Source organism: Megascapheus bottae, chromosome 15 (genome assembly GCF_031878675.1).
Source record: "Megascapheus bottae isolate mThoBot1 chromosome 15, mThoBot2.hap1, whole genome shotgun sequence".
In the NCBI taxonomy this organism is placed as follows: domain Eukaryota; kingdom Metazoa; phylum Chordata; class Mammalia; order Rodentia; family Geomyidae; genus Megascapheus; species Megascapheus bottae.
Genome location: NC_143523.1, coordinates 31,551,212 through 31,574,054, shown reverse-complemented (window position 1 = coordinate 31,574,054; position 22,843 = coordinate 31,551,212). Strand labels below are relative to the sequence as shown.

Genomic DNA, 22,843 nt, shown 5'->3' with positions numbered 1-22,843 from the left:
GTGAAGAGGACATAAAGCATTTTTATCTACCTTGAGGTAAAGGCATAGATCTCTCTCTCTCTCTCTCTCTCTCTCTCTCTCTCTCTCTCTCTCTCTCTCTCTCTCTCTCTCTCTCTCTCTCTCTCACACACACACACACACACAATATATATATATATATATATATTGCAAAAGGAAAAAGAGAAGAATAAACACCTAAATACTATGTGACAATTTTGAAAAGCATAGTATATCCTAAAAGAAAGTGACAAACATTAAATTAGAGATCTACACCAAAGCACTGCAGGAACAACAACAACAACAAAATACATGTTTAAAAATGGTTGGAGCCAAAGCTAAAAACCATTAACTATGGAGGAACAAGATTAACACTTTAGGCAGACTTTTCAAGAAAGTGTGTAAGAAGAAAGTGAAACATTTGAAGCACAGAAAGAAAATCTTCAGCAACCCGTAACTCTGTGTTCACAGGAGTTATCCATCAAACGTAAAGGGGAATATTTTCTCAGACCTGAAGAAATGCATCACTAGTCCTGCTCTGCAATAAAGGGGAATTTCTCCAAGCAGAACATAAAGGATATAGGAATACAGCTTAGAAACTTAAATCTACATACAGTGAACCAGAGAATGAAAGCAACAAGCAAAATCTTCAACCTTTCTGATTCTCACCTGACCTAAAATGTAACTGTTTAAAGTAATAACAGTTACAGTACATTAGATGACAATATATGATTAAGTAGAATGAGTAACAGCAGTGACCCAAAAGACTGGAAGAATTGGCAACATTACTGTTCTAAGACATTTGCCCTATACTCCAGGATTAGGTAAAAATGTATATTGTTACTTCTGGGGCAAATATTAAACTCTTTTGGTAGTACTGACAATGAGTTTAGTACTGTGCATGTACAAGGTTCTGGGTAAGGGCTCTACCACCAATCTTTATCTCCAATCCTATTTGTTTTTGAGATCACATTTCACTGTTGCTCAGGGTAGCCTTGAACCCTTGTGTACAGTGTCTGGAGTTAAATGAGACTACAAGCATATATCACCATGCACATTTTTTAAAAAGAAGTATACCTAGTATACAAAGAGATAAAATAGAAGCATGAAATACTCAAAACTAAAGGAAGCAATATAAGGATGGGTGGGGAAAACAAACAGAATAACAAACATTGATGGTAGATACTTATTGAATTCACATTTTACTATCACTTTTAGTTTGCAAGGTCCTTTTGATGACAAACATCACTTAATTTCCTAATTTATACTCTGAACTAAGAAACAGGTATTCTAAGGGGCTGTTATACATAATATCAAAAGTTTTTTGTTCAAAGTAGTTTCCTGGTGATTCAAATAGCATATTATGTTTCCTTGTTAATTTAAATCCTGGTTAGCTTTTTGTATAGTGATGGTTAAATTAAGGCTGGCTTGTATTTTCATTGTTATGGTATTTATCAAGATCACCAAATACTCATCAAACCAGGCAATTTGGGTACAAAGAAAACATAGAATTGAGAAATGGACAAAGTTATCATACCTCATGATGTGAATTTTCTGCTAGTCAAGCCATAGTTGAGTCATCTATTTTGTCTTACCACCAGAGTTGGTGAAAGATCTCTATTTCGGGGGAGGGGGGGGAGGGTGAGAAGTTCCACCACTTATCAGCTGCATGTCTCTGAACAAGTTCTTTAATAGATCTGAGCCATTTTGGTTGGTTTATCTGTAAAATTGGGATAAAGAACTACAGTGTGACTGTGCAAGGGTTACCAAGCTAATTATGTGAAGTTTCTCACTTGTTAAATTAAATGAGAGCTTGTCTAGGGATATTGGTTAGCGAGCACACAAGCTCTCTATATAGGTAGTCAGTTTAACCTGCACTGCAATTCTCAGTGAGTTATTTGTCCTTATCAAGTTTGTACAGTAGAAGAGCCACACATCCATTCAAGCATTCAGGGTTTTAGGGATGAAGGACAATCAGCAAGTGAATTTCCTGCAGATGTGTGGTAGGTAAACTCATACTCACAGATTTTTATATAATCATTTCAACTCTTGTTAGGAAGAAGAGATTCCATTTTTTTTTTTACCATAGGCCAATATTTCCACTTTCTCAAATTTATTTTTCCCTTTCAATACATAATACCTGGTCAACAGCAAAGATTTGCTAAACATAATAAAGGAAGCTGAACACATATTCAATTTTTTTGTGTTGCTCTAGGAATATACTAATTTTGCTGTTTGACCTACAAGTTTAAAGTCCCATATAGTAATATTAAATTTGCCTCAGATCTCTAACTTCACAGAACACATCATTTAACCAAGACAAGTCTTTGTTAGTGTCTCCTCTCCCTTCCCACCCCCACAGTTTTTGAAACAGAGTCTGACTACGTAACAGCCTAGGTTGGCTTTAAACTCCCAGCGCTGGGATCAATTGTATGCAACTGTTCATGGCCCTTCATCAAAGATGATGACACTCTTTCTGTCATCATCTTTTCTATGAGCCACTGACTATGGAAGTACCATCATTCTCCTCGACTTTACTTTTCCTTTCTATCCAAACTGGAGAAACTATCTTGGCTGCATGGATGGGGAAGGGGATGTGACCTGATTGCGATTGGGAGATTTCAAAATCACTTATAAACAATGGTTTACAGTTGGAATTTAGCTGAAAGTCCTTTCATATACCTAAAAATACCTTCTGTACAAGTTACTGAAGACAAAATCTCGAGGAAATGAGAAGGCCCATGTTACATCCAATGAAGTTCTGAAACACAGTGGCTTCTATGACTTCATGACTTTGTGAAGAATGTGAACACCATTACCAATAACAGCCATTTATTTTCAGTATCATTTTTATTAAAAAGTGCATTTTGATTCATTTATGATCTAGGTAAGCTGTAAGATATCAGTATACTCTCTGGAATAATAACTTTACAAAGATTTAAAACAAACAAAATTTTAAAAGCCTTTTTATTTCCTTCACCATTATTGTTTTACAATACAAATATCACCTTGTGAATACACAAAAAACCCTACAGAAGATAATTCTGCTGCACATAAAATACAGAATGGATATTATATATATGTATATCTACATACATATATATAAATATGCTTCTTCATTCTTAAAAAACTATTTTGTTCTCCACATTGGCAAGTATAGAGTAGAATACTTCCCCAAACATACGTATGTTAGGAGTAAAACTTAAGAGTTACATGCAGTTTCTGCACAAATATATTTTAAAGAAATGCATCTCTTTTTTGTTGTTCACCAACAAAGTTGTCATGAGAGCAGGGATAAGTAATTCGTAGCTTTCAAGTTTTAGATAAGTGATCATTTTCAAAACTCTCTTTAAAAAAGATATTCATGGCTGTTTTCATTGAGTAGTTAAAATTGAACTACCAAATAGACATAAAATAATTGAAGTGGTTCGAGTCATTGTTACCTTCTCACAATATGTGAGCAAGCTGTGACTCGCATTAACATCCCCATTCTTAAATTCAAAGTAATTTTAAAACTATAAGCAGTCTTCTGATTTAATTTAGCGATAAATGCAAATTTTAGTAGTGTATACATACATTTATATTTTCATGGAATACTTTATTTTAAATAAAAACATTTAAGATTGCCTACTGACCATACAATCAAGACAAGAAAGGCACTAGAAACATAGACAAATTTCTCTCCCAAGAAGCATTTTTAAATTTTTACTCTCTTCTCTCTATGTAAAAATCTTTAATTTGGTTTTCATAACATCATTTTGAAAAATAAAGTTAGGAAATACTTAGAAAATCACTTTATAACAGAATCTTTTTTTTGCACTTATTGACACACTGTCTCTGCTAATTTTACAAAACCCAAAGTAACTAAACCTCTCTCTGTCTGTCATTTTTATTTCAGTATCGGTACAACAGGTAGAAAGATTTCAGAATCAAACCCCATTCAGGTACTTAGAAACCTTCATAGAGACATTTGCTAGAAAATGGCTTACAGCCCAATCTTTGGGGCAAGAGATACGAAAAGTATGTTTTCCCAAGAAAATAATACGCTTTATTTCCAGGTATAACTGGAAAGACCAGAACGTATGATATAAAAAGCTTACATTTATGCTGCTGTATCATATACAAAGGAACATGGTGGCTGTGAGTTTATGTAAATCCCAAACTTATGAACAGGAAATGTGTACAGTGCATGATAGGTTAGGTTTTCTTTATTGTTTTCCAACGCAGGTCCTTTGGAGAGAAAAAAAAGATCACAGTGCTGACCAGGTAACTCAATAGGTTAAGTCAAGTTAACTGTTGAGAGATAATAGGATATGGGAGGTGTTTATTTTATGGCATCTTCTCTCATGGAGTTCTTAGCACTTCACACAGCTCCTCCTTCCCCCACTTGTAGAGCTGTTATGTGTCGTTCACCAGCCGACTATATTTAACTTGCCTACTGAGGTGGACTACTGGCCAGGGGAAGGGCCAATGGTAAGAGCGAGGTACAATTCCTTGGACATTCTTTTCAAAGTACTGAAATGGCCTGTACCACCACACCCTGGCCAGGAGGTTCATCTGGGAAGCTTCCTTTAGCACCTGAAGTAACAGAGATACATACACATATGTTCATGTTAAGTTCAAATATGTCCCATGTTAAATTCACAATGGATCTCAGACCTGTATCTACCTATATACCCCAGTGCACCCTCAGATCACCATCCTGTACCAAATCACCATAATTCCTGTGTAACAAGGAGAACTTAAGACTCATTCATCTTGTAACTATCAATACATAGGTCAAGCAGCCCTTTATTTACTCTCCTATGCCAAAAATGCCATGGCTATAAAATGTTAAAAATTGAGCTGGGGAAGGGCTCAGGGTACTGAGAAGAGGGTAGGCATGCAGACGAAGCAATGGGTGGGCCCAGGCTTAGAAAATATTTTTCATGAACAATGAGAATATGTACTTGTTTTCAAAGGGAGCATTCTCTCCTGTGCCATAAAATATTAAGGATTTCTTAGCGTGATAGGAAGAGAATCAGTGTTTCAAGACAACACAATCTTCACTGAATACCCTTAAGAAACACGGAAATATCTGTAGATCATTTGTCCTTTCTTTCCCCTTATCCCCTGTCCAAGCCAGGGACAACAAAAATAAAAAGTAAATGGGAGAAAACTTACTTGCTGATTGGCCATTGTGTGATACCACCAGAAGAGTCTCGTGGTGATGTAATATGCCACCACCACGTCCACAGTGTAGTGGTCATGCGCTAAGAGAATACAGAAGATCCCAACGACACTAAGAAGCCAGCAAATCCAGTGGTACCACCAGAGTCGTCGAGGGGAATCTGAAAGGAAGAGAAAACTCCCATAGACCCATTGCTGAAACAACCCTGAGGTGTCCTTGTGCATTTGCTGCAGTACTTCTGATCCCAGTTACCAAGAGAAAGAACTTAGAAACAATGCTCAAGCTCTTTCTCTCAAGGCTAGTTCTCTATCACTTTGAGCCACAGATCTACTTTCAGTTTTCTGGTGGTTAATTAGAGATGAGTCTTACGGACTTTCCTGGCTGGGCTGGCTTTGAACTGTGATTCTCAGATCACAGCTACCCAAAAAGCTAGGATTATATGTGGGAGCCACCAGTGCCCAAATGGAGATAAACTTTCTAAAAGTGATTTTACTATTAACATGAATCTTTGTTTAGCTATGGTTTGATACTTTGAAAGATGAATCCAATCTAATAAGGACAGTTTAATACATTATGCTCCATTTATTAAAAACCCTCCACTGTCATTTAAATTTACCTCTTGCTAATCTGGGGTTAATGTTCTATTCAAAATCAGAAATTCTTGTATATGGACCACACAATGATGATTGTTATTTAAGTGAATGAATTGCATTATGTTCTGCAACTGCATGATTATTTGAAAGCCTTTAATTAATTTCTATTTCTTAAACACAAATAAAAGGAAAATTGAATGCCTAGAAATTTTGCTCCAAATGTTGCCCCAAAGACAGGACAGTATCACATAAATACTTGTCTGCACTTTCATTTGAGGAGTCACCAGAGGGAAATCTCTATTAGTAAAGGCCTTTCTTTCCACCTTGCATTCTCAGTGGGTAGGAACTCACAGGAAACCTGGATTTTCAGGTAGGTTCCAGCTTTGACTGAATTCTCAAGAGGTCCAAGACTTAGTCATACATTGTACAAAACCCACCATAAACCAAGGTCAGGTACTGCTTTAGGTACCTAGGTCAATGCATAAAGGCTGCAAAGGGCCAGCCTCTATTTCTTCTTAGGAGAAAACAGAAATAATCAGTAAGCTGTATACTATGTTTAAGAATGTTAAATGCTATGCAAAATAAAAGTGAGCAGGACAAAAAGGATCATAAGCAGAAGGAGGGAAAGGCAGTTTCCATTATTATTATTATTATTATTATTATTATTTGCCAGTCCTGGGCTTGAGCACTGTCCTTGGACTTTCTCAAGGCTAGAGCTCAACCACTTGAGCCTCAGTACCACTTCCAGCTTTTTTTTTTTTTAATGTATGTGTTACCAAGGAATCGAACCCAGGTCTTCATGCGTGCTAGGCAAGCACTCTACCACTAGGCCAAACTCCCAGCCTAACAGTTTCCAATTTTAAAAGGGGTATTTACCACTATAATAGATTCCATCATTTTATTCTTCTATCTTAGCAGTCCAATAGCAGTTACCATTTTTTCCTATGTAACTGTATTAGTGTTTGTATATAGTATATATTTTAATTTTCATAATCTTTTTTCCCATTCATGAGGTGGGATCCTGTCAAAAATTTGAAAAAACAACAATATAGAGAGGTTTAAATTTTTTCCCAGGGTCTCTAAGGTATCTAAGAAGTGATAGCAGGAGAATCCAAAATTAGCATGTTATGTTCATGTCACATTACCTTATTGTTAATAAGCAAAAGCCTTGATATCATTAAAGGATTTCAGGTACCAACCAGAAGAGATTAGTAAGCTCTTGCTCAAGGCTGGTGGCATCTGGCCTCAGGTCTTTTTTTTTTCCCTTCACATCTGGTTATATTTGGTTCAAAGGCTAGATCATGCTAGAATTTACCACATTTGATCACATACTAAAAATAAATAGTAACACAACAACCAGTCTCCCCTATCTTAGTGTCCTCAAGTGCATCGGTTCCTGTATGCCATGACTTTAGTTTTCAAAACTAGTTAGGCTTTCCCCAGTCCACCATCTCCCTCCTCTACCCTATAATCCTCATTTTGTATTATCTGTTGATACTTCATTAATATTTCTTAGGACCCTCTGCCTTTTCCCCAACCATGGTGCTATCAATCATAGTTCAAACCATAATCAGCTCTTGCTGTGATTTCAGCAGTAGCCAATCACCTAACTTTCTTAGTCTCCAGACCTGTCTTTCAATGGTTCATTCTCACAAACAGATGTAAAGTGCTTCCTTCTTCAGTGAAGGTCAAGTCAGATGCAAACTGTGTTCCAGGGGTTCCAGGCCTTGGATAGACAGCCCACATCCATGAGATGGAAGACTGGATTCTCTTGAATCCTCTGTTTTTTGCTATCTACTTACTCTGTCCATTCTCATTCCCCATTACTTTCCTCAGTGTGAATGTCAATTACACAGACTTCCAGGTAGTGCCACAATGCTCCCCATACACCTCCAGGAGGCACTGTACATCCATCCCTCTTCTGTTAAAGCGCAGCAGCCAAAGGTTACTTACCACTCTTTATAGAAGCTACCTGGATAATGCTCATTAACCTGCTCTTAACAGAAAAATGTTTTTTAATTTTTTTTGTGTGGGAGTCATGAGGCTTAAACTCGGCCTGGGCGCTGTCCCTGAGCTCTTCAGCTCAAGGCTACCACCCTACCCTTGAGCCAAGCCCCAATTCCCATTTTCTAGAGGTTAATTGGAGATAAGTCTTAGGTCCTTTTGTGCCCAGGCTGGCTTTGAACCTTGATCCTCAGATCTCAGACTCCTGAGTAGCTAGGATTATAAGCGTGAGCCACTGCACCCAGCTTTAACAGAGAAATATTAAGGATAACTGAATATTTTGTAAGTAGAGAGATATGAAAGGTGGCAAAGAGGGGCAGAAAGAGTTTAGTCACATATTAATAATTTATATTCTTTTCAAGATGGTTATCTTAAGCCAATAGAGCAAAATGCTTATCTACCTATTTACCTACCTATCCATCCAAGTAGTGTAGAGTAATAACTGTACTATTTCAGTTTACAATAAGTATTTTATTATGTTTCTCTCTTTCTTTTGTTTCCTTCCTTTTCTCTCTCTCGTCCCCCCCGCCTTTCTCGTCAGTGCTGGGGCTTGAACTCAGGGCCTGGTCATTGTCCTTGGGTTTTCTCAAGGCTAGTGCTCTCCTACTTGAGCCACAACACCACTTTTGGCCTTTTCTGTGAATGTGGTTCCAAGGAATCAAATCCAGGACTTCGTGCATGCTAGGTGAGCACTCAACCACTAGGCCACATTCCTAGCCCTTAATTATGTTTCTTAAAGTATATTTCTCATTAATGTCTGCTTCACCCTCAAACCATGATTTATGTGAGAGCAGACAACCATCACCTGAATCATCACCATGTCCTCAGCTAGCACTCTGTCAAGTGCTTTAAAAGAAAAGTGCTGCTGGGCCAGGAGTTTGGCCCAGTGGTAGAGTGCTTGCCTGGCACGCATGAAGACCGGTGTTCAATTCCTCCATACTATATACATAGAAAAAAGCTGGAAGTGGTGCTGTGGTTCAAGTGGTAGAGTTCTAGACTTGAGAAAACCCAAGGACAATGCTCAGGCTCTGAATTCAAGGCCCAGGACTGGCAAAAAAAAAAAAAAAGTACTGCTGAGCCAGTATATGGTCATCTTCCACCTACAGTCAGGCCTGATGCTGGATTTCTGTTCCTTCACAGGTATATCACTGGTTCCTAACATGCCCTAGAAACTGCCTCTGCCAAGCACGACAGACAATATCTAGGCATAAGATACCCTAGGGCCTACAGGAAGCACTGTTGTGCGCCTTTACACATTTCCCTGAGTACCAGCCCACATCCCAGGTACAGTGATGGTATGAGACCTCAGTGGTGATTGGAGGCTTCTGAAAAACCTGGGGAACAGCAGGTGAGGAAATGACAGGAGAAGGTTATGTCAGACTTACACTCTTTGATAAATAGGTAGGTGAGTGTCAGCATGACTGTGTGGCCGCTGTACAGATAGTCCCCGCACATGTTGTGAGAGCCAGTGATAGATAAGCCTCCTCCAGCAATGAGTTTCATTATTCTCCGCACTTGGGCTTCCCAGTCTCCAAAAAGCTGGTGGGAAAGAAGGAAACAAGATTTATTATTAGCCTACATGATTGTTTGCTATTCATAATTATTATTTATATTCAGAATAAGGCTTTATTAACACACCAAATACCCACCCATGAAAATTTTCTTCATTCAATGTAACATTCCACTGTCAGGCCTTGGAAAAAAGGTGATCCTAGAGATGAAACATTTGACTGTCGAGCTATCCTTAGATGTTAGAACATTGTAGTAGTAAATATCAGCAGGTGTTTACTCAAGTTTTCTTTTGCACTGTTAGGGGTTCAACCCTGTTCACACAAAAGCTAGGCAAGTGTTCTGCCATTAAGTCATATCCACCTTGTACCATTAAAAAAGAATAAAAGGGACATTGATAGAGACTGACAGATTTAATAACTCCCAATTTGGAAAAAGATAGTCTAAATCGGTTATGAAAAATTAGATATGTATTTTGTTTGTTTGCCGGTCCTGGAGCTTGAACTCAGGGCCTGGCCACTGTCCTATCCTTGAGCTTCTTTGGCTCAAGGCTAGCACTCTCCTACTTGAGCCACAGCGCCATTTCTGGCTTTTTCTGTTTATTTGGTACTGAGGAACTGAACCCAAGGTTTCATGCATGCTAGGCAAGCAAGCATTCTGCCACCGAGTCACATTCCCAGCCCTAGACATGTGCTTTTGCAATGCTTGGTCAGAAGGTAGTTGTTATACTACCTCAGTTAAGACAGCTGGAGGATGGGGTATTCAAAGGCATGAAAGGAACTCAGTAGGAGGTGTCTTTAGTCTCCTGAAATTAGGAGGGTACCACATTATGTTCTCTCAATAGGAGTAAAAAGAAAGTTTATAAATTAATCTGCCTACGATGTAAGTTTGAGCTAATACATGACTTAACAAACCCCTTCAATATAATTTTTATTTGCTCTGTCAAATAAGATGTGTGATTGTTCTTTATGCTCCTCAGAATCCTGTTAAATTCTAGTTGACTAATTCATTCACTGGAATGCTTTTTCAACATCTAGCTGCTACTGTTACAGCTTTAAGAAAACACATTATACATTTGAATAATTACAACTTCTAGTTAAGGACATCAGGCTGCAAAAATCATGCAGACAATATGGATTTCTCAGTTTAAAGGGACACCCAGTACAATAGAAGAAAGGCAATCTACAACACAACCCTCCATAGCATGAAACCAGAAACTAGGAACTAGGAAGAAATGCTAAAACCACCAGAGACTAAAAACAAGCTTTATATCATGCACCATTAGAATCAGACTAATTAAAGGTAAATTTGAAAAAAAAATCTAACTTATAAACTCACTCTAGCCTTGTTATAAGATAAACTGAATTAGAAGGTATGTTCTAGAAAGCAAGTTAGTAAATAGAGAAAGGTATAAAGCTGTCTGTAGGATGCTAATAAAGGGAGTGCTGAAGACCTGTGCAGAGGTTACATGTGTGGACTACAGAGGAGGAACACAAGCACTGTGGATGACAGATGACAGAGAAGTATAAAGAAAAGATCGGTAAGAAGTTGAAGATGGAGAGACTGAAGCAGGAAGATCTCAAGTTTGAGACAAGCCTGGGTTACATAGTGAGACACTGTCTTAAAATATAAATAAATAAAGCTAGAATAAAAGCTAGAAAGGGGATAAGATAAAATAAAAAATAAGCAAAGCTAGGAAGGAGGATAAAAGTCTTGGAAGGACATTAAATCCTTACCACTTGTGGCAGAAAGTAAATGACACAAAAAGCTCACAATAAAAGTTACAGGAAAACAATAAACAATAGCCCCATGTCAGTAACAGACAAAAGACTAAACATAAAGATCCACACAAGAGTTGACAATATAAAGATATGGTTGAAAACACCACAAGGTTCCGCTGAGTAGAAAGGATGTAGAAATCTACCATAGGAACTACAATAGAGTCATTTCTACGATAGGAAGTACAACAGAGTCAGAGTCAGGAGACTATTCATTCTCAATCACAAGTTTGGAATGTATGTTTTATTGTTTAAATTGTGTTTCTACAGAGAATTTTTTCTAAAGTTTCATATTAAAATCTTGATCTAGTTCTGTCACCATAATGGAGAGTACATGGGAGAAAATTATGACCAAAAATCCTATGGGTAGCTTTCATATTATGTATTTTTTCAAGTTATCGTTCCAGGGGTACAGGGGTGTAGCCCAATGATACAGCACTTGCCTTGCCTATTTGAGGACCTTGGTTCAATCCCAGGGCTTCAAACCAACAAACAGATCAAATTACCTTGTTTTTTGAAAATTGTAAATTATAACCCCAAAGCAACAAAATCCCATAATTTTCCTTCTCACCTTAGCAAGCAAATCTCTTTGAGGAAAACTGTGTATCAAAAGCAAGAGGGGGAAACTATGAAGTACACATGGTACTGAGGAAACCAGCACAAATACAGTGCAGGATTCCTTCAGGAATTCTTTTAGGAATTTATCTTCACATGCTTGTCAAGTGTTTGTTAGGGGAAAGTCTCCTACACCTATCCAACACATCAAAATTATGTCTAAAGAGCAAAATGAAAGACAAATTATCAAATAACTGTTCAAATGTGGGCTGTGTAGGGGTTGAAGTAAAAGTCATATCTTTAAAGTTGAATAGAATTATTTTACTCATGTGGAAACTCCATGTCAGGTTAGTGTTCAGTGTCCTAGGATAGTGTCATCTTTCTCTTCTCAACACCTTTCAAGTTTAGGGTCACTATGGAAACCATAAAGCATAACCAATATGCATTTCACATTAATGCTTAATCATTATTTTCAACTACTTCAATCAAAACCATATGAGGCATTTTTTTACTTGCATGAACATTAGGCTACGGGTGTATCTGAAGATTAGGGTACAGGTTTTTTTCTTTTTGAAGAGTTCATTGAAACAAATACTTCCCTATGGGAGAGAATGTATACATATAAGAAAACAGCATAGGAGCCAGGAGTGTAGCCTAGTGGTAGAGTGCTCGCTTAGCATACACAAAGCCCTGGGTTCAATTTCACATACACAGAAAAGGCCAGAAATGGTGCTGTGGCTCAAATGGCTCAAGCATTAGCCTTTAGCAAAAGTATCCAAGGACAGGGACCAGGCCTTGAGGTCAAGCCTCAGGACTAGCAAAGAAAAAAAAATCATCAAATTATTCTCAATTGTTTTTACTTAAAACAAAACAAAAGCCAGAATCTTAAACAGATGTAACAAGATGAGACATTGTTTGAGGTACTGGAACACAGGCTCCTTGGGGGAAAAAACCCAGCACAAACAATTTGGGCAATATGGACTAATCAACATATCAGACTTCTGGTAGCCTCTAGCATATGCCTGGTACACAGACAAGTGCTTCCCACAAACTCCTAATCCAGGAACTAAACATACCTGCTTCTCTTACCACAGTTCACTGTGGCTTATCAGTGTTGAGCAGCCTGCTTTTTATCCTCAGCCAACCATCTTAGGATGATTCATTCTCAAGCTGTTATATTTTGTGAGGATACTGCTATCAATACGAATATCAATAAGCCCAATTTTCATAATTGCTACTGCATATTTGCTGGAACATTGCTCTTACAAACTACGCAATCTGAGCAATGGTATTAAGGAAATATTAATAAGTCTGGCAATATGAAGATTACTTTAATGGTGGTAACACTGCACGATGACTACATTAATCAGAGAAGCCTAGTTTAAAGCTGAACTTCTCTTAAAAGTTTAGTGATGATTGACAACTTTGAGGATTTACCAAAAGACAAGGATTAAATGTTGCCCCAAATCATGAAATATCCAGTTCTAGAAAGACTGCATTTTTTTACATCAAGTTTCTGGATCTTTCTTCCACACTTAAAAAGTTTTAATCTACAATCCAGAAGATGATAAACCATGAATATTTATTTTCTAGTCTTATTTTAACCTTAATTGTACACTTACATTTCTAACTATCCTCACATTCCATGTATTTAATATAAAATCAATAATTCCTTTTCCCCCACTGGTTATAATTATCCTAGTGGTAAAGCCCAATCATTGAAATGTCTCCTCTCTCTCTCCATACTCTACATTGAATCACTACTAAATTATATCCACTTGACTTTAGAAACTGTATTCAAATCTGTCTCTTCCTGTTCAAAAAACTTTATTATACAAGGTACAAATTTGAACCTGACAAATTTTATCATGTTTTACACAAATACTGGGACTCTATCTATCTTGCTCGTTCCTTATATTCTGGCACCTAAAACATGGTAGGTATTGAATGAAAATTGTTAAGTCAGTTCTCACAGGCTGAGTAAAATCTAGCATGAAAAAATAATAGGTCTTCGTATTTCTGCACAGCTGTATGTGATGATGACAGAACCCTTATATACTGTCATCATTCACATCCAAGGCCTTATGAGTTTGATCTGCTTTGCCAATTCAGTAACGGAGAACCTAGGAAGTTAAATGACCACCCAGTACACCACTACACAGCTAGTAAACGTGAGCAAGCCATTTTAACCCTAACTTCAGTGATCTTTCCAGTCCTAGGTAAGTTTGTGGTGAATTCCTCTATGTATAGTGGGTCACATCGAAGTTGATGACTTGGCAAGGATGATGGTCAGACATCAAGTAGACCACTGGACCCAGTGATTTTTAATCCATTTTCTTAGCACAGGAATGTCTCTAAAATAATAACATCTAGTCTTCTCATGTGCTCCTCTTCCTTCCTTTTAAACACTAGTCTACAAACTGTATTCTAGCCTTTGAATGACTATTAAATTCTTAAAGTCAATCTGCCATCAGGGATACTGTCAAACTTTCAAAGGTGTCAGAAATATTTCCTGATGTCCCAATAAGTGTTCTTTCTGAAAAAAAGAATGTTAAAACTGAATCTGACTGAGTCTTTAAAGACAACTTTCTATTCTGAGGACATATGGAAGGAAGAGGAACAAATTCACTGATGCCACAGAGAAGCAGTGAGATAACGCTAAAGGGGCATGCAGGCTGCTCCACCGGCCCAAGGTACGTCAGCACCGGGACAGAGAGGAAGAACTTATTTACATTTAGACTTATGAAACAGAGAAAATGAAGAGAGGAAGGGAGGAAGGGGAAGAATGCAGTCATAAAGTTCAATATATATTTTCCAAAATTACGAGAATTAAGGGAGGGATAAGGTCAGGAAGGATGAGGAAGAATGATGAAAGGGGTGATATCAATTGAGATGCACTGACTTCAAAAACCACTTTGTTGAATGGCAATTCCTTTGTACAACTACTTAAAAGATAACTGAAAATGGAGCAAACAGATGCAAAGATACTGGATCCAAATGAATACAAACTGACATTTTAAAAAGGTGTATATGACAACCAGAATAGTTTGTGCACTGAAAATTACCACTATGTGCAGAATTGGGTTTGTTTTATTGAAAACAGGATCAAGAATACACAATAAAATGCCTATTCTTTTTAAAAGCATGAAGTGATAAAATAACACTGTCTGAGATATGTTTTTTAAACACATTAGAAAGAAAAAAAGAAAGACCTCTGATCTTTCTTCTTTTTCTTTCTTTTTTATTGAACATGCTGCTCATCTAGCCAGTCTCCCAGCAAAAGTCCATCATTACTTTCAATGATAACCAGACATTTATTATATTCTGGCACTGTAACATACACAAGTTCTGGAAGCTTTCTTGGAGGATCAAAAAACATGAGGCTGGCTTCTTGGCACGGACAGAGGAAACAGTCAGAGGGCAGCTGTGGCCAGCCACTGGCTCACATCTATAATCCTAGCTACTCAAGAGGCTGAAATCTGAGGACTGTGGTTTAAAGCCAGCTGGGGAAGACCAAGTCATGAACCTCTTATCTCCAATTAATCAACAAAAAGCAGAAGTGGAGCTGTGGCTCAAGTGGTAGAGTGCCAGCTTTCAGTGAAAAAGCCAAGCAAGAGCATGAGGTTGACAGTGCAGGGAGGGACTGCCAACGAAGAATAGTAGAATGCTGGCAGACATTCATTAATTCTTTAGGAAAGTTTCTCCCGAGTTCAAGAAGCAGTATGCAGCAACACATAGAAACTCAAGTAAGAAAGTAATTAATCTGTACACACATGGCAAATCTTAGAAGAAATAGACCAAAGGGATTAAAACTTCGTGTGATAAGGATGCAATTTTACAAGTCCAGAGGCAATTCCCCAGCCTCTCTTTTCCAACACCTTTCTCTGAGAAGACATCTCCAAGGAGGAAAAAAGGGCCAGTCCCCCTTCTACATACACACAGACAAAGCTGCTGCATCACACAGGTATGATGCAAATAATAAATTAAAACACAGGACTGTAATTCATATTTTCTTCTTAGTGCATTAACGAGCTTTAATGTATATAAATGTTTTAAAGATTAAGTCTGCTATTTCATAACATTCCAGTTAACTCTTAGGCTAAAAATTCTTCCCAGGCAAAGGAGACAGATAAAGTTTTATTAAGAAGAACTTTACCACTAGAGAAGGCAGTAGGTGTAAAGTGGAACCCCCCCCTAACTGGAATTGGTGGAAGAAAGTCAGCAGACCAAAACACTTGTCTCTTACTTTACCCTGACATACAGATTAACAGAGAGGAGGAGAAAGGGAAAAACACCATCTGAAGCAGAGCTTTCCATCTAAGAGAAGGAGAGAGCATATGAAAGCTTCTGGATATGTGTCAAGGGAGTGGATGATATTTTAAAACGTCTGGCAGGAAACCAAAGTGTTACACCCACACAGAATTCTGCAGCTTCCAACACACCAGCGACAACACATAGGTCCTCAGCTGGGTGGCACCATCAGGGCTTAGAAATTAAAAAAAAAAAGAAGGTGTGGTTACTTGGCCTTCAAACTTCCTTCCCTCCCAGGGAAGGAATCTGAAAAAACTGTCACCATCAGCCTTAGTGAAAGAACCCCAGGACATAAGGAGAAATAAAAGGGAAATGATAGTGAGGAACAGTTTACCTTTGGAGAACAGTTGAAATGCATACCAGGTACTGGGAGTGTAGTTACATACATTGTAATACACCGATACAGGTACAGGGTGCCAACTATGCAGAAAAACCTTCTGCTGATAATAGACCTAGAAAAAGGGAAAAACAGTGAAGAATCTCAGTCAAGAATATTTCAAAAGTTCATTGTCTTAAAGTTTTCAACGACCCAACCAAACAAACAAAAAAACCCTACCTAAGAGCTTGAAAACAGAATGTAGTAACATTAATAATAGATTCAGAAGAGGATTTGGAGAATAATGTTGTATTAAGGTTTTTTTTGGTAAAAGCACAACTAGCCAAAAAGTTTATGTCAAACTATCTAGCTGTTAATTAGATCCTGAGCCATTTAATCTGGGTTGATAGTCAACAAGTAGAGGCCATTCTGAGTGGCTAGCACTCAGGACCTGGGGATAAATAGTATCTTCTCTGAAAAGGGATGATGTTTAGAAAATCAGAATGGCATTAGAATAACAATTTAAAATATTTATTCTATTTCAGGACTCAAAGATATTAAAAAATTATACTCATACATGTAAGGAACTACTCTGATTACAAGAATGGAACCTATGTATAAACAGAATCCAAACCCACACCATTCCTGATTACCATATGCCCTCAGAAAGCCCTATGTACCTCTCTGAGTCTCCATTTCCTCATCAATAAAATAGGGTACCACATTTAGAAATAACGTATAAGGAATTCCTAACTACAGTAGGCATAGATGATAGTTACCTAATAGAAAGTTATGTAGGTGAAAATAAATATAAACAGGATTAGAAATATTTGTTAGTGGTTCTAATAAAATTATTTGGGGCATATAATCGTGAACATATAATTGTGTCTCCTTGAACAAAAACTTTCATTTCCAACCTCAATTTTCAACCTCCACCCTGCACATGTTCTTCCTTAACCTTGGGGCAGTTCAAGTTTTCCTTGGTCTGGGGAAAACCTGGGTTAAATAAACAAGGAATATTTAGAAACACTACACAGTCTTTCCTCTTAGAATTCTGAACATTAGTCGCTCTACAATTGTCCGGTGTAGCCCTAGCCGGATAAAGGAGGTATAGCTATTAAACTGTAGTATCAGAATTTCCTACTTGTCCTTTAACATTTTAACAAGAAGGAAGTCATATTTTACCTATGAGACAGAAAATCTGAAAAACCCCACATAAGTATGATAACATTTTGTTCACAAATGTATAGCCTATAAAAAGTCAGTAAGCTTTAACAGTAGATTCTGGGTCTTTTTCTCTCCTTATCTGCATCTTAAAAAACTGCCTCAGAATTGTTTGCCACAGAAATTGTCTTTCCTTTTTTTCTTTCAGTGAAATTTCACATATCACTCCAGAGAATAAGAATTTATTCAATGTAAATTTCCCTTGGAAAAAGAGGTACCTGTAATTTCAAATGTAGTGAAAAGTACAGTATAACTGGATAATACAAGACACAATAATGAAGAAAAATGCTAGTTAACAACTGTCAAGAATACCAGAAAGGAGATAACAAAGTGAGCTATAGAAGTGTGAGATGCAAGGGTTATCTTTCTTAAGATGTTCTCTCTAGTCATCTTGCTCAAACAAACATAAACTAGATGCAATTTCATCTGATCTATAGAAGAAAATGCCCAAGATAAAAAACAATCAAGACTCATTGTATTGAAACTTTAGAGGGAAAAAAATAAATAAAATGTCTGCTTTTGGTAAATCTTATTGTCTTACAGTTTGCTGAGTTCTTTAATAGCACACAAAAGATGCATACAGTTAGGCATACTACTCCAGGAACGAATTTCATATTTTAAGCTTGAGCCAATGAAGTAATTTCAAAATAATACATGAATCAGGTACTTGAACAAGTGAGCAAAGAAAAGACTTATTGACTGGCTGATTGAGTGATTAACAGGGTCTTGCTGGGTAGCCGAGGCTAGCTAGGAACCCAATAAGTAGTCCAAGTTGGCCTCAAGCTTTGCTTCCTAAGTATTTTGAATTACAGATAAGCAATACTATACTGGCAGGCAGATCCTTTAAAAAAATTAAGTAAAAACATTGAAAGGTTAGTTACATGTACTATCTGACTTGAAATTTAGAAAGTCAAATGACATTATTCATGAGTATTTGTCTATGTTAACAGTAAGGGGTTGAATTAAAAGGGTTGTTTTTAAGAAATTTCTGATCTTTGATATTTACTTAATCTTTCTGAAATTAAGCTTAGAATGTCTTCAAAGTGTCAAGTTAAACAAGTATTCCTTACCACAAATTTTTAAGCAAAGAGAATATAAAAATGTTTCGAAGAATTATATGCACCTCTGAGCATTCATTTCCTTAATCAAAGAATTTCACACATTCAGAATTCTTAGCTACATAAAAGTTTTAAAAGTTCAAAATGTACTAAGGAAAAAAAGAAAATGGAACCAGAGAAGAAATGTTAATGAGATAACACCAGACGTAAGTGAATGCCAACAAGTAGAGAGATGCATGATACGATTCTCAAAATCCCACTGTTCCTCTCCAATGGGATATATGCCTCCTTCCATGTTGACAGAGCCCAATTCCCATCTGCTCAACTTTGAAGTGACTATCATTTTGGAAATTTGTATCTGGTAACAACTGTTTTGTTTTGTTTTTTAAACCCAAGTGTTTTGAGCATAGGCAATTCTATTTGTTTCCTGTCAAATTTGATAAGGAAATCCAAATAAAAGCACTAGTTTTTAAACAAGCTGTGCAAAACAAGTAATGACGGGCCGGGAGTTTGGCCTAGTGGTTAAAGTGCTTGCCTAGCATGCACAAAGACCTGGGTTCGACTTCTTGGTACCACATATATAGAAAAAGCCGGAAGTGGTGCTGAGGCTCAAGTGGTAGAGTTCTAGCCTTGAGAAAGTCCAAGGACAGTGCTCAGGCCCTGAGCTCAAGCTCAGGACTGGCAAAAAAAAAAAAAAATTGATGGGACTCGATCTCAATATTTGAAAAGAAAAAACAAATGAAAGAAGAGAAACCAAGGGCAGAGCCTTGCCTAGCATGTTTGAAGCCCTAAGTTCCATATCCATTATTTAAAAAAAACAAACAAAAGCTTGTTAGGATATAGGCTATATTCTCTTACACAAGTGATTTTATTAAACTTTATTTTTGGTGGTGCTGTCAGCTGAGACAGGTAAGCAGTTTATTAGTGAGCTATACCCCTAGATAAACATCTTCTAAACTGTGAATAGCTGTAATTTTAAAATGAAAAGGTACTTGGGGAGTCTGGAACATGGCCTAGTGGTAGAATGCTTGCCTAGCATGAACAAAGCCCTGGGTTCGATTCCTCAGTACCACATATACAGAAAAAAGCCTCAAGTGGTACTGTGACTCAAGTGGTAGAGGACTAGACTTGAGAAAGCCCAAGGACAATGTCAAGGCCCTGCATTCAAGCCCCAGGACTGAAAAGAAAGAAAGAAAGGGTACTTGGACCCTGACAATGTCCTATCTGAAATTAGACTTAAAATGGCAGTACTATCATATCTTTGGTATTTGTCAAAATGGTTGACAAAAGGTAAATGATGAAAACAAATAATGTATCAAAAACATAGGTAAAATACTACAAAGTTCTTTGTTTTCTACAAAACACATAGGAAAATATATACAACTCTTAGCATGAAGAAGAATTTTGGCTTCTTGTTAATTAATATGAGCCTTAAATAAAGATGTCAGTAAAAAATGCTTTTTATGCATAGTAGTTATGTCTAAATGAAACTACTTTATTTTCTTCTTACATTAAAAAAAGGAATACAAAAAGGAATTATAGGTAACAAGTATTCTGACAGCTACTCTAGATTCTACTCTAGATTGCCTTTCCATGAATTTATAACTCATACCTCTTTCTCAGACTCAGTGGAAGTGCTTGGATTTGAGAAACAATATTCAAAACTGAGGGGCAAGAAATAAGGGAGAGTACCTGTAACATGTCACCAGGGAAACCCAAACTCTGAGTCAATCATCAAGATGAGGTGAGTACATAATTCAGGTTCCTAGTAAGTGATTCTGACATGCAATGTAAGGATAAGTCACCACACCTTATCTTTATTTGGATGCTACCACACAAAAAAAGACTCATTTGTTGACCTTGACCATGTCCTCCAGTTTCCTTGAAAATTAACTTCCTGGATCAAAAAGATGTGGTATTTATACACAATGGAATTCTATGCTGCTGTCAGAAAGAATGACATCACCCCATTTGTTAGGAAATGGAAAGACTTAGAAAAAAATCATATTAAGTGAAGTAAGCCAGACTCAAAGGAACATAGGCTCAATGGTTTCCCTCATTTGTAATAATCAGTAGAAACCTTGGGCTCTCCTGGCAGAGATTTACAATAGAGGAAAACCTAGATACATAAGGCCATATAGTATGATGCTTAATGAAAAGACCTCCAGGATATAGAAGCAAAAGCCATATAATGAGTGATTGCTGTCTTTAATGTATTATGTTATCTCTCATCTCTTTTGCTGTCCCTTGGTTATCTCATATGGTTACAGTATTTCACCTTGTTATCTGATATTTTGTATATATGCATATTTGGTTATTTGAAATCAAATAGGGAAGGGGGGAAAACAAGGTGAGGGGTGGGGTTGGAGGGAGGGAAATGGGGACCAAAACATGAGAAAGGGTATCAATGTTTGTGAAGTAATGCACCTTCTATCTGGTGAATATAATGTAACCCTTCTATTAATTACAATATATGGAAAAAAGAAAATTAACTTCCTCACCAGCAAAATATAAAAAAAGAGCACTGATTTTTATCAGTCAGAGAAATGGGTAGCAGTAAGTGGAAAAGAGATAAAATAGAACCAAGAATGGGCATCAAGATACTCATTATCATTTCTTTACATTTTTTCTTAACATGAATTGGAAAAAAATGAAGTAGTTTTATTTAGAGCCAATTACCACAGTACCAAAAATACTTTCCTTCTCTACTGATGTTATTTCTTCAGAAGAGATATTATAGAATCAATGATTTCACCAAATTTCTCCTATATAACAAGCTCTGTGCCATTTAGTTCCAAAACCACCTGGTAATATGTGGCTTTAATCCCTATTCTGCAGATGGAGAAACAGAGTCAGAATCTAAATTGTATGTCAATTAAACAAGATAAACTATTCCAATAAAAATTGCTTCCCATGGTAAAGCAATACCAATTTTGTGTGCTTATAAATGAGCAACATTCTATATTATATTTTAGTGACATTTCAAAAGCTACTTAAATGTTTCATTTAGTGTTTTATGTGATAGTTCAACTTGACCAGAAGACAGGTAATTTAATTAAAACTATGTTAGCAAAACTATGAAAAAAATCCTGACATATCACATAGCTATAAGAAGTTAAATGCGGCCAGTTAGACATGCTATTATTGTATCTTCCATTTGTTTAGTCATTCTCAAGTCATCCAGTTCTCAATGCTCCATCTTTCTCAGACTTCCTCTCTTTCTATTTCTTGTTCCTACTGCCACTCCTGCCTCCAGATATGGGCTGAATATTCATGAACTCTCTCCCCCAATTACAAATCATAGTGTAAGATCATGCAACATAGTGCCCCCAGAATGTGATTTTAGTGCTCTTATAAAAGAAAATGCAAGGAACCAGGTAGCCTTCCACTACATGAAGACAAAGCTAGATACCAGTCATCAATGAATCAAGAAGCCGCCATAGGCCATAATCTTGGACTCCTTGGCCTCCACAACTAAGAAACTGTAGCTGTTTATAAGTGACATCATCTATGGTATTTTGTTACAATAGCCTGGAGTACGATAGTCTCCTAAAAAAATCCACTACATCTACAATTATCTTTAAAAAACAACAACAGGCCTGGAGTTTGGCCTATTTGGTAGAGTGCTTGCCTTGCATAGATGAAGACCTGGGTTCAATCCCTTGGTACCACATGTGTAGAAAAAAAACCGAAAGTGGTGCTGAGGCTCAAGTAGTAGAGCTCTAGCCTTGAGATAGTCCAAGGACAGTGCTCGGGCCCTGAGCTCAAGTCCAGGACTAGCCAAAAAACAACAACAATAAAAAAGACCAGTTAAACAGATTACATCCTTAAAAACCCTCTAATGACTCAATTACATTTCGAATGAACTCCAACCCTTCCCCAAGCTCATGAGGCCCTTACATCTTCCTGGTCTCTGTCCACCCTGGCCTCCCTCTGCTCTTATAATCCTCCTCTACAAATGCCCCCTTGTCTTTAAGTAGGATCAACGCCAGCTCTTCTCTGCATTCTAAAACATGGCTGTGGTAATCCACTGTGGTAATCATTTGCTTCAGAGAGACTGCCTCCTCTAAAGTACTTGTTTCTATCTCTACCTTCCTTTTCCTCTGCTTATAACCCTCCAGACAGCTTTCTTTGGGTACTAAATAAAGTTAAACAACTCAAGTTCAAACTCTCCAGACTGTTTTCCCCCAGTCCTGGGGCTTAAAAACTCAGGACCTGGGTGCTGTCCCTGAACCTTTTTGTGCTCAAGGCTAGCACTGCATCTCTTGAAGTCACGGTGCCACTTTTCCCAGTACTTTGTTAGAGGTAAGAGTCTCATGGGCTTTTCT

General features: G+C 37.3%; 1 protein-coding gene across 20 annotated transcripts in view; it reads right to left on the bottom strand.

Moving 5' to 3' along the window:
- Positions 1–2,934: 2,934 nt before the first annotated feature.
- Sgms1 (sphingomyelin synthase 1) overlaps positions 2,935–22,843 on the bottom strand; it is a 244,916-nt gene continuing 225,007 nt past the window's right edge. For all 20 annotated transcript variants that reach the window (XM_090346337.1, XM_090346330.1, XM_090346342.1 and 17 more), the window contains 4 exons: positions 16,252–16,369; positions 9,150–9,303; positions 5,161–5,327; positions 2,935–4,575 (listed from right to left, as the gene is read on the bottom strand). In XM_090346337.1, coding sequence (XP_090202463.1) covers positions 4,396–4,575; positions 5,161–5,327; positions 9,150–9,303; positions 16,252–16,369 — 619 coding nt within the window. In that variant the 3' untranslated portion in view covers positions 2,935–4,395. The remainder of the gene's footprint in view (positions 4,576–5,160; positions 5,328–9,149; positions 9,304–16,251; positions 16,370–22,843) is intronic.